General features: G+C 48.1%; 1 protein-coding gene across 1 annotated transcript in view; it reads left to right on the top strand.

Annotated features, from left to right (window-relative positions):
- The first annotated feature begins 2,201 nt into the window (after positions 1-2,201).
- ABCB10 (ATP binding cassette subfamily B member 10) overlaps positions 2,202-12,339 on the top strand; it is a 42,145-nt gene continuing 32,007 nt past the window's right edge. The window contains exons 1-2 of the mRNA XM_007989748.3: positions 2,202-2,810; positions 11,077-11,277. Coding sequence (XP_007987939.3) covers positions 2,294-2,810; positions 11,077-11,277 — 718 coding nt within the window. The 5' untranslated portion in view covers positions 2,202-2,293. The remainder of the gene's footprint in view (positions 2,811-11,076; positions 11,278-12,339) is intronic.

Genomic DNA, 12,339 nt, shown 5'->3' with positions numbered 1-12,339 from the left:
CCTCCTCTTTGTTTTTTCTTGTTTTTGTTTTTGTTTTGAGATGCAGTCTTGCTGTGTCACCCAGGCTAGAGTGCATGGAGTGCAGTGCCGTCATCTCAGCTCACTGCAACCTCCACCTCCTGGATTCAACTGATTATGCTGCCTTAGCCTCCCCAGTAGCTAAGACTACAGGCATGCACCACCAAGCCTGGCTAATTTTTGTATTTTCAGTAGAGATGGAGTTTCACCATGTTGGCCAGGCTGGTCTCGAACTCCAGACTTCAAGGGATCCGCCTGCCTCGGCCTCCTAAAATGTTGGGATTACAGGTGTGAGCCACCGCCCAGCCGCTACCTCCTTTTTTTTTTTTTTTTTTTTTTGAGACAGTCTTGCTCTGTCTCCCAGGCTGCAGTGCAGTGCGGCACCATCTCAGCTCACTGCAACCTCCACCTCCCAGGTTCAAGCAATTCTCCTGCCTCAGCCTCCTGTGTAGCTGGGATTACAAGCGCGCTCCACCACACCTGGCTAATTTTTGTATTTTTAGTAGAGACGGGGTTTCACCACGTTGGTCAGGCTGGTCTTGAACTCCTGACCTCGTCATCCGCCTGCCTCGGCTTCCCAAAATGTTGGGATTACAGGTGTGAGCCACTGCGCCCGGCTGCTACTTCCTTTTTGAGCCCAACTAAAGAAAAATCAAGGATTGATACTCTCCAGTTGAAGAGAAAGTGACAACTTTAACCCAAATCTAATCTTCCTCTTACTTTCTCTTTCCCATTGTCCAGCTGCCAAACTAATGGCAGCTGCTGCAGTTTTTGTAAATAGTTTCCAGGGTTGGGATTAGAGCGAGGGAAGAGAGGCAGGATTGTGAAAGGTCAGGAGTGGATACTCAATTAAAATTTTTGATATTTTGTTCATTATGGATTTTTAAAATTAATTTTGAGTTTTAAAAATATTGCACGAAAATATTTATGTTGATTATTGAGGTTTTTTTGTTTTGTGAACCCATAAAATTTGCAATTGACAGTACCCTGTCCAGGTCCAGTAAAAATACCTAGAAGTCTACAAAAATCTACCCAAGACTTACTGTGCCCCAGGTATATATCCCCCACATGAAGTCTCCATAAAGTGTCCCAGTGAGTTTTAATGTTCTCTCCTGTCTTTCCATGCACGTGTATTAAGATGCATTGCCTTCTGATTGGTGTTTTCCACTTTGAGCAGCGGGAACGCCTGGACCACGTCTGTTTTCAAATTTCTGCTCTAGTTAAGAAACGATCTCTGGCCCGGAGCGGCGGCTCACGCCTGTAATCCAAGCACTTTGGGAGGCCGAGGCGGGCGGATCACCTGAGGTCAGGAGTTCGAGATGAGCCTGACCAACAAGGTAAAACCCTGTCTCTACTAAATATACAACATCAGCCGGGGGTGGTGGCGCATGCCTGTAATCCCAGCCACTTGGGAGGCTGAGGCGGGAGAATCACTTCAACCTGGGAGGCGGAGGTTGCAGTGAGCCGAGATCGCGCCACTGCACTCCAGCCTAAGACACAGAGCAAGACTCCGTCTCAAGAAAAAAAAGAAAAGAAAGGAAACGATCTCTTCCCTTCTGAAAGTTATATACATTTCACTATTCGCCAACCACCTCCTCCAAGTCGTCCAGAGCTGAGCTGACACGCAGCGAAGTCCTCTCAGTGGTCCCTCCGCACCTCAGCCCTGTGCTTGGCAGCGAGACGGGTGACAGAGCCGCCCCAGCATGGGTCTCCCGGGCCGCCGACCCGCCCCACGCCGTGTCCAGCGCGCTGTCCTCCCGCCCCATCCTTGTGCCGGCCATCGTGTAGTCGCGTCTGCGCGCTCCGCCGGTCTGCCGGCGTGAGAAAGAGCTCGTGTAGCTCCCGAGTTCAGACCAGAGGGGACGGCGAAGCGCGAAAAAAATTCCCTGCGCCCAGTACGCAGGCGCAGCCGTGCTCCTGGGCTTCCTGGGCCTCGTCCCAGTCGGCGCGCCCGGCGCTACTCCGCCAGCGGGCAGTTGGGGGCGCTGCAGGGAGGGCACCCGAGCGGGTTAGGGGCGCTTGGAAGGGTGGCTTGCATGGTCCGGGTAGCTGCAGTCCCCGGGGTGGGGCGGAGGGGCGCAGCACCGCGCGGACGAGGATGGGGCGGGGGCGGGCGCAGCCCAGGGATGCAGGCACGATAAGGCGACTGACAGCCAGCAGGGAGGGGCGGGCGCCACTGCGTCCACGCCCTTTGCTCGGGGCCGGTCCGGGAGGGTCCTCGGGCTCTGCGCGCGCCTGGCCCGCGGGCTGAGGCGTACGGGTCGCACGCAGCGCCATGCGCGGCCCCCCTGCCTGGCCGCTGCGGCTGCTCGCGCCACCGGGCCCAGCCGAGCCGGGTCGGCTCCTGCCGGTAGCCTGCGTGTGGACCCCGGCCATCCGCGCCCCTGGATCCCTATCGCCGTTCACTGGCCTGAGGCCCACACGGCTATGGGGCGCGGGGCCGGCGCTGCTCGGGGGCGTTGGAGCCGCGCGCCGCTGGAGGAGCGGCTGCCGGGGCGGGGGTCCGGGCTACTCGGGGGGCGGTCTGGGCCTCGCGCGGCTCATGGGGCTGTGGGCTCGGGCCCCTGGCAGCTGCACTTGCGGGGCTTTTGCTGGGCTGGGCGCTCCTCGGCTCCCGCGAGCCGGGTTCCCTGGCGGTCCGGCAGCCGCTGCCTGGGCAGGGGACGAGGCCTGGCGGCGCGGGCAAGCGGCGCCTCCTGGGGACAACGGGCGGCTGCGCCCCGGGGCACCCGAACTCCCGGAAGCCCGGAAGCTCCTGGGGCTGGCGTACCCTGAGCGCCGGAGGCTGGCAGGTAGGGCCCTCCCCGACCACTTCCCTCCGGCGGGCCGCTCCTTCTCCACGCGCGGGATCCCGGGGCGCCGAAAGGGACACGGCCGGGCCGCAGAGCGCCTGTCACCGCCGCCTCTCCTGGGCCACTCCTAACCCCGGAGGAGGGAGGGGATAGCTCTCCTCGGAGTAGCGTCGTCAAGATTTCGCCTTAGCTGGGGACTCGTTTGCAGATTTTACACTTTTTTTCTTGTTGACACACATTGTATATGTCCTTATTGGAATCTTTGGGTCTGTTCCGTCACCAACTTAGTGGGAGCATCTGTTTTGGCTTAGGCAGCAAAATGAGCTGGAGGTTTTTCCTTGGGAAAAAAAAAATTGTAGCCAAAAATATGCCTATTTTGTTATTAGGCATTTATACTTTTTTTGTTAACCCAAAAAAAAATTATTTGCTTTAAGCGAGTCTGTCAAGCAGTCACCAATGCTTTCACAACGGAAAGCAGAACTTTCACCCTCGTCTCTTGTGCTAAGTGGTAAGCAGGAAGTTCTAGCGCTGTGTTCAGCAGTCCACACCAACCAGTTATCTGTTCAGTAATTGAGTAACTTTTTAAAGAAGCCAAAATGAATGTTTTTAGAAATAAAATTTAAATAGTACGGTTTTCTATAACTCCTCATTTTTTAACCATTAATTGGAGGAGTGTTTAGATGCAAGGGCCTTGTAAGATCTAAACTTTTTGATTTCTCTAAATTTTCATTCCTTGTATAAACATTTGTTGAGCCCTCATTCTGAACGGGGCCCTGGGGTTACAGTGGCATGCACAAGGAAACATGGCTCCCGCTTCTGCTGGGGCTTCTGGCTTAGTGGGGAGAAGCATCTATGAACTATTCATATGTGTAGAGGTCAACCTGCACCTGTGGGCTGTGGAAAGGGGCCTGTGAGGTTGTCAGGTGCAACACCAGAAAAGCATTCTTTGCTGCCAATCCATTGCTTTAGAAAGGACCCTCCTGAGTAGTGATTTGGGATTTAGAGTAGGTTTGCACAGTGGAAGAGAGCAGTTAGGGTGGCGACTTGTCATCTGCCAGTTACTATGAAAGCTTAGGGGAACTCTTGGTATCGCTCGGGTATAAAGAGAATTATTTCATTGTTCAGTTGGTTGAGTGTAGATTTTGATGTAAAAATGTTTCTTTTTCTCTGTCTTTTTAAAAACATTGGAGACTAGGAGCTCTCACTGGACTTTGAGCTGCTTGAGACAGGGACTGTCTGATTCATCTTTCTGTCTCCAGTTCTTAGCATGTGCACAGCACAGAGCAAGCACTCAGAGCACCTTCAGTGAAGGAATAAATGACCATACCACCAGGCACAGAGTGAGGCCTTTAGAAATCCTAAGCATCATAGGGTGCGCCCACCACTTCTGTATGTGACTCAAAGTAAGTGTAAGGGACTCCAGTTCTGTTTTGTTTGTGAAATACTAGATGTCAGGAATGGTGTTTAGATGTCAGACTTTGGTGGTGCCTACACGTGCCCAGTCTTGCTTATCCCATGACCATTGTTCCTGTGAGCCCTTACTCTGTCCCCCGATATCCTGCCATACTGGTATGTTTTGGTGACAGCCTTAAACAAGGCAAGACTGTGCCTCCTTTTTTCTTTCTTCCTTTTGTTTTTCTGGGATAGGGGTCTCACTGTGTTGCTGAGACTTGTGTTGAACTCCTCGGCTCAAGCAGCCCTGCCTCTACCTCCTGAGTAGTTGGGACTACAGGCATGTGCCACCACACCCAGCTTGTACTTTTTTTTTTTTTTTTGAGCTGGAGTTTTGCTCTTGTTGCCCAGGCTGGAGTGCCATGGCATGATCTCGTCTGACCACAACCTCCGCCTCCCAGGTTCAAGCAATTCTCCTGCCTCAGCTTCCCAAGTAGCTGGGATTACAGGTGTGAGCCACCGCACCCAGCCTTCTTTCTATTTTAAGAACAGGATATATTTTGTTCCACCACATTGAGAAATTATGAATGTATAATTTGAAGAAACAAGCCTAGGGTTGTCACACTATTTTTTTTTTTTTTTTTTTTTTGCCCTTTCAAACAGATAAATACATATTGTATGTTATGAGGATATCTGATAAAAAGCTCTTATTTAGATGTATGATTTCCTGAGAAGTCATTATATATTAAAGCCAGTTAGAATTAAGAGGAAGTAGGGGTCATTGTTAATTTGTAATTTAAAAAAAATGTGTAATTCTAAGAGCAGCCTGAGGTGTTGGCACATCTCTTTGAAATGCTGGAGGTAAAGAGCAATTGTGTGTGTGTATTTTCTAATCAAAACACTAAAAAAGCTGAGCTGAAAAGGAATTCCAATGTTAATTTGTTAATTTTTGGAAAAAAAAATATAAAAATCTTTTTTCAAAAACACAACTTTATACTTCAATAATAATACCTCCATCTGTCTCAGCATTTTGCTGAGTATGCCTCCTAAATTTTGTGAACAGAAAACTTTGATAAGTAGTTTGTATCAGAAACTTTAAAAACGCCGTCTACCATGAACTATGTACAGACGTGTGCCGAAAGCAGCTTTAGCATAACTGTGTTCCATTCCTCTCCTAAGGCAGGCCTAAGCCGCCCCTTTGGGGAGGGATTCGCAGTTATCTTCATACAGATGTAAGGTCCCTTTTCACTGATAATTCTCCATCTTATCACTCTGGCCAGAAGAAATCTTAAAAGATGCAGGTGCTTGAGGAGGAGCAGGGTATGGACTGATGGGATAAGTGACACTTCATCAGAACCCTCTGGCTGTGCCTGGCAGATAGACTCTGACCTGAATGAGTTAGGGGCAGGGTTTTAGGAACAAATGTGGGCCCCTACAGTACTGTGAGATTAGGGCAAAGCTGCCTCCTGGAGGTTCTTTGTGTGGGGGACTTCCGGGGTGGGGCAGCATGCCTTCCCCACACCTCCCAGGCAGGCTTCTCGTTAAACTGGACTGTACACGTCTATCCCCTCCACTGGGGCGTGTTCAGTTGGTGCCTGTGTGGAGGACTCCGGAGGGCTCCTCTCACTGCAGTTACTGATAAGGGTGTGTGGTTTGAAGGCAGGACTGCTCTGAGAACCTGAAGCCTGCTGACAGCTTTTGCTGAGTTTGTAGTTACCTTTCATGAAGATGGACCATGAGTGACCACAGTGAATATAGTGACAAAAGCAGTGGGTATGGTGGGCGAGGAGGCCAGAGTAGCTACTTCCTGAAGCCCAGTGAGGATGGAGATCCCATAGGGACAGTGCCCTGTGGGGGCTGGGGAGGATGAACCTTTGAAATCCGAACTGCCCCCGAAAGCCAGGGATGTGAGTGTGCTATGGAAATACATTGTTTCAGAGAAACTGAGCCTTCTGTAGCTGTGCTGTCACACCAGATTCCAGAGAGAAAAAATGTAAAATACCTTACCAATTTTTTATGTTGATCATGTGTGGATAATATTTTGGATATATTGGGTCAAGTAAAATGTCATTAAAATTAATTTTACATCTTCCTTTGTATAATGTGGCAGCTAGAGAAGTTTAAATTACCTAGGTGGCTCCCATCATTTGTCTGTTAGAGTTCACGGCGAGCCCCCTGTGGGTCATGGGGCAGGTACCCCTAACTTTTTTTAAATTTTGTCTTTGGGGTACCCCTAACTCTAGAGCATGCTAATAGCATGGACAGAGACAGTCTGATCTCGCATCAGACCCATGGGGGCTCAGATCTTTCTTCTTCAGATTTCCAGAACCTGGAGTCTCTGGCTTCTTCCTCTATTCCCTTCTCGTCTGTTAGCCCCTCATGTCCTCACTTATTCTCTACCCAGCGCTAATGCTGAGTCCCTTCACTCAGCCTCCATCTCCCCCACACCCTTGACTCCTGTGTTCTCCATCACACCCACCTACATCTGTGGAAATGTGTCCCAGACTCCAGCAAACCCAACATGTCTAAAAACCAAAGTTACATTTCTCCACAAAGCATCTTTCCTCTTCTGTCTCTAGGCTCAGTGAGAGAGACTGCAGTGTGAACCTCTTGGCCTTGACCAGAGACACAGGTCATTCTTATAATGATAACAATAGTAGTTAAGATAATAGTTAATATGTCTTGTGTACTCAGCCCTGGGCATTGTACCAGATGCTTTGCATATGTGTCTAGTTGACTCGTAATTCTATTAGGGAGGGATTGTTTTTATTGCCATTTTTCAGATGAGGATACGGCACAGAGAGATGGAGTGACTTAAGCAAGGTCAGACAGCTAGATGGCAGAGCTTAAAAGGAGGATTTAAGATAATGAAGGCCTAACCTAGGAGGGCTGGTTCTGAGGTTGAGTTAGTCAGGGTTCCAACCCAATCCTAACCACTCAACCTGGGAACGGCCCTCCTTGGTTAGACCTTCATCATCCTAAATCCTCCCTTTAACCCTCATCTTATCCTCATTTTTCAGAGAGGAAAAATGCTCACATCCAACCAGTCATCACGTCCTAGTTCTTAAAAATTTCTCCAGTCCTTTTCTCTGCCCTTTATCCCTCTGTCCCCAACCTACTTCACCCTAAGTTTGCTTCTCACCTAGGGTTCTGGAACAGTGCTCTCATGGTGACTCCTTTCACTCTGTAGCCGGAGTGGATCATTTAAAAATGCAAATCTGGCCGGGCACGGTGGCTCACGCCTGTAATCCCAGCACTCTGGGAGGCTGAGACAGGCAGATCACCTGAGGTCGAGAGTTCAAGACCAGCCTGACCAACATGGAAAAACCCTGTCTCTACTAAAAATACAAAATTAGCCAGGCGTGGTGGCGCATGCCTGTAATCCCAGCTACTCGGGAGGCTGAGGCAGGAGAATCACTTGAACCTGGGAGGTGGAGGTTGCAGTGAGTTGAGATCATGCCATTGCACTGGGCAACAAGAGTGAAACTCCATCTCAAAAACAAAAAGCAAATCTGGCTGTATCGTTTCCCAGTGTAAAGCCTTTTTAGGCCGACCTTGCCAAAAAATCCTTCTATTCTATAATCCAGAGCCTTCATTTCATTTCTCAGTTCTCCTTCCTGTGCACCCATGAGGTCTCTGCCCCTGCTCCATCTTGCCAGGCTTTCTGCTCCCTTCCCTGACTCCCAGGTGAGACCTGTGCTGCTTCCTCTGCTTGGGACATGGGAAGATACCAAGGACAGGCTTTGTCGCAGAATGTGGTTCTGCATTGTGTAAACTGGGAGACCTTGCATAGGCTCCCTCTCTCTGTGTTTGAGATTCTTCTCTGAAAAACGAGGATAAGATGAGGGTGAAAGGGAGGATTTAAGATGATGAATGCCAGATCCTTCAGATAATGGCGAGGGCTCTGAAGTGCTGCCTTTGAGTCCTTGAATGACAGTGGGAATTGCTGTACCTGCCTGATACAACCAGATGGGTGCTGTGTTCAGCAGTGGCAGGTGGTAGGCACAGTGTACAGCCTCCTCCAACCACCCCCAACCTTTGTCCTTCTATCCAGCCCTGTTGTCCAGCAATCTGCATTTCAGATTTTCCTTCCCCATTCTTTTGAAGGATATTTGTTTCCATCTTTGCTGCAATTCAGTAGAATGAGGTAACAGAAAAATACTTGAAGGTATCTCTCAAGAAATAGATAATGGGAGAAGTTGCTGGGGCCACATCAGGCAAGGGTGGGGGCAAGCAAGAGGCTTAACTCTGGAGAAAAGGTGTGGGAGAATTTCAGAATTGCAGTATGCTCAGTTGTGTCCAGGGCTTATGGCGGAATCTGAAATGATGTTTATGGAGCAAGTCTAAAGTATTCATTAATATCAGAAGACAGTGATATGTAGTCAGATCTTGATTAACAAGAATCCACTTAACTAAAAGCTGAAAAATATCTTTTGTTTTACTTTTCTTATTCAAGTTGGACAAAGAAGCAAATGTCAACAAAACAAGCTGATAATTTTTAAATGATTATTAAAAAGTAAAAGTGTGGAGGGATATCCTGAAATTAATTTTGATTCAGCTAAATTGCTTTCTCTTTGTAATCAGCATCATTACTATGTGAGAACAAGACTCAGAATCATAATCAGGGGGCATTTCATTCATGTCATGTAGATTCTTATTGTAGAATCATAACTGATTTAGAAAACTAGAGGAGGAGGGAAGAGGTGGACCTTTATATAGCAGGTCATGCACACTGTGCTTTCGGAGTTACTCACTGAGGCGAAAGAATAGAGATTAGCTACTGATGAAGGACAAAAAGAATTTTCTGCTGAATCCCGAATTTGCCAGGATGACTCCTTCTGGAGCTGCCAGTTCATCGAGGCTGAGGTATTCGGAACCTCAAGTTAGACACTCTCCCCGTGCTTTGGGCCTTCAGGCCCCCTTGGGCACTGTTGTAAGAAGCATGGTGCTTTGAAACAAGACCCCGGGCTTTATGTCAAAATGAAGTGGCCCTTGCCCAGCTTCCTATTATTCAGTTAGATTGTGATTATGGGTTTTTAAGCCAGGCATATGGACTTTATGAGCTGCCAGAGCTCACATTTCTGCTTAGGTTATTGAATAATTTTGATCTGATAGATGTTATTGCTCTATTGCCAAAGTTCAATTTATTTGTTTGTTCATTCAACAAATAGCGATTGAGATTTTCCTATGTGCCTGTCAATGTAGGCAATCGGTGACAAACCAGGCCAAAATCTTTTCTGTCCTAATGGAGAGAGAAACTAAATAAACAAATGAAACGTTTAGAATGCTGAAAGGTAGGAGCTTCGAGAACACAAATGGAGAGGGAGTGAGGTGGGCAGTGTAGGGTGTCTGTATTTTAAGTGAGGCTGTCAGAGCAGGCCTTTTTGGGGAGGGGACTTTAGAATAAAGACCTTAAGGAGAGGCAAGAGCAATTGTTTGAAATGTTCCCCACTTAAAAAGACCTATGTTTTTCCTAGAACTCTGTCGACTAAATGTCCAGTTGGCACTGAGTTTGCTCTGGACTCTTTATTAAGGTTATATAAAAATAATACTTTTGGCTAGGTGCAGTGGCTCATGCCCGCAATCCCAGCACTTTGCAAGTCTGAGATGGGAGGACTGCTTGAGGCCAGGAGTTTGATACCAGCCTGGGCAACATAGTGAGATCCCCGTCACTATCTTTTAAAAAAATTCATTTCTCTTATTATGAATGCAGTTATCTGTGATATGTGTTGTTACTAATTGGGTTTTCTTTTCTATTTTTTATTTTTTTATTTTTTGAGACAGTCTTGCTCTGTCACCCAGGCTGGAAGCACGACCTTGGCTCACTGCAACCTCCACCTCCCAGGTTCAAGCGATTCTCCTGCCTCAGCCTCCCAAGTAGCTAGGACTACAGATGCACACCACCACACCTGGCTAATTTTTTGTATTTTTTTTTTTTAGTAGAGACAGGGTTTCACCATGTTTGCCAAGGTGATCTTGAACTCCTGACCTGAAGTGACCCACCCACCTCAGCCTCCCGAAGTGCTGGGATTACAGGCGTGAGCCACTGTGCCAAGCCAATATTTCTCTTCTGATAAGACTCTATCTTGTTTGCCTTTTTTTTGGGTGCATGAACAATTCTGTTTGTATTTATTTTCATATCATGTTGATATTTCCCAAAGCAATAATATAATATTAAGAAGCAATATATCACGTTTTATTGACATTTGCTTCTTTGTAATGATCCGTGAAACTGTTTTCCAAAAGTTATCTAGAGTGGGTTGTTTGTTTGCTTAAGGCCTACAGCGTCTTGTATTCCCAGGCAGTTTCCCATCCAAGTACTAATGAGGCCCCACCCTGCGTAGCTTCTGAGGTCAGACAAGATTGGGTGCGTTTGGAGTGTATGGCCGTAGACAAGAGGGTTTTGAGATACTAGATGTAATCAAGGGCTTTAACTAGACAGCTTGATCTTCAAGTTACAGTATAGTTAGATGCCAAGGAGTATAGCATGTATAGCACGAATGGAGGAAAAATATGATCTGAGATGAACACCAAAATCAAGAGACAGGGAGGGAGGGGCTGGCCAGAACGGGTTCCGTAGTTGGCTCCCAGTTTTTCTTGGTGAGGAAGAGTTGATCAGACCAAGAAGTCATCTTCTCTGGTTCAGATATGATCACTCACTTCCTTAGTCAACCTACTTGTTCTCACCTGGAACCATTTGGTTCTTCCCTTGAGTCAGGGGTCGAGGAGCAAAAGGGAGGAAACTGCTAGAGACTGAGATCAACGCATACTCTGAAAACAGCTTATTTGGCAAGGAAGCCTCCTGGGCTCAGCACCCCAGCAACAGCCCCTTTGCTGAAGCACCCTGAGCATTGAGAGTGCTTGTGTTTTCTAGCTGCGGTTGGATTTCTCACGATATCCAGTGTTATCTCCATGTCTGCCCCTTTCTTCCTGGGGAAGATCATCGATGTCATCTATACCAACCCCACTGTGGACTACAGCGACAACCTGACCCGCCTCTGCCTTGGGCTCAGTGGTGTGTTTCTGTGTGGTGCTGCCGCCAATGCCATTCGTGTCTACCTCATGCAAACTTCAGGTAACAGTCTCTCCTCTCAGGGATGTGAGTCATCCTGAACAAGATGTAGAGTCCTGTGGGTTGGTTCGGGCTCGCATCTCATGTGCTCCAGGCTCCGTTCTCTTCATGGCATCCTGTTAAGTGGGGACAGAGCCCATGACTGCCCAGATGTCGGAGGTACAGATTATTTTAGATCAAGCACTGTTCTCAACTCTTCTTTTCCAGCTGAAGTTGAGCTGTAAGGGCAATCATGTCGGTCTTACGGGAGGTTTGGAAATAAGCCCCTCAGGCTGGGCGTGGTGGCTCACGCCTGTAATCCCAGCACTTTGGGAGGCCGAGGCAGGTGGATCCACGGGGTCAGGAGTTTGAGACCAGGCTAGCCAACATGGTGAAACCCCGTCTCTAGTAAACATACAAAAATTAGCCAGGCATGGTGGCGTGTGCCTGTAATCTCAGCTACTTCAGGAGGCTGAGGCAGGAGACTCACTTGAACCCAGGAGGCGGAGGTTGCAGTGAGCCCAGATCACACCACTGCTGGGGGTCCTCCAGCCTGGGGGACAGAGCGAGACTCCATCTCAAAAAAAAAAAAAAAGAAAGAAAAAGAAAAAAAGAAAATGAGGCCCCTGGCCATGAAGCTGGACTTCTGAGGCTTCCTGAAGGCTTCAGAAACCCATTTACATGCCCCATGCTTGTGTTTCTCCTTAAGTAGCAGCTGGGATGATAACTTTGTTAGTATTTCTGTGAAGAGATCTCCTTGGTACAGGTAGGTCACTGCCACAATAATGAGAGAACCCGGGACACCAACTGGAAGTCGGTTGCTCTCCATTTAACTCTGTGGATGATTAACCGTTTTTGCCATTTAAAGGTTCAATACAGGAAAAGGTTTCCAGGGAGGAACAAAATGAGCTTTTGGAAGTTAATGTAATAAAACTTCTTTGTAAATAATACCTTAAAAAAACTCTTGGCCAAGTGTGGTGGTTCACACCTGTAATCCTAGCACTTTGGGAGGCTGAGGCAGGAGGATTGCTTCAGCCCATGAGTTTGAGACCAGCCTGAGCCACATAGCAAGACTCCATCTGTACT

This window comes from Chlorocebus sabaeus, chromosome 25 (genome assembly GCF_047675955.1).
Source record: "Chlorocebus sabaeus isolate Y175 chromosome 25, mChlSab1.0.hap1, whole genome shotgun sequence".
Taxonomy (NCBI): Eukaryota; Metazoa; Chordata; class Mammalia; order Primates; family Cercopithecidae; genus Chlorocebus; species Chlorocebus sabaeus.
This window is presented reverse-complemented; position numbering and strand designations above follow the sequence as displayed.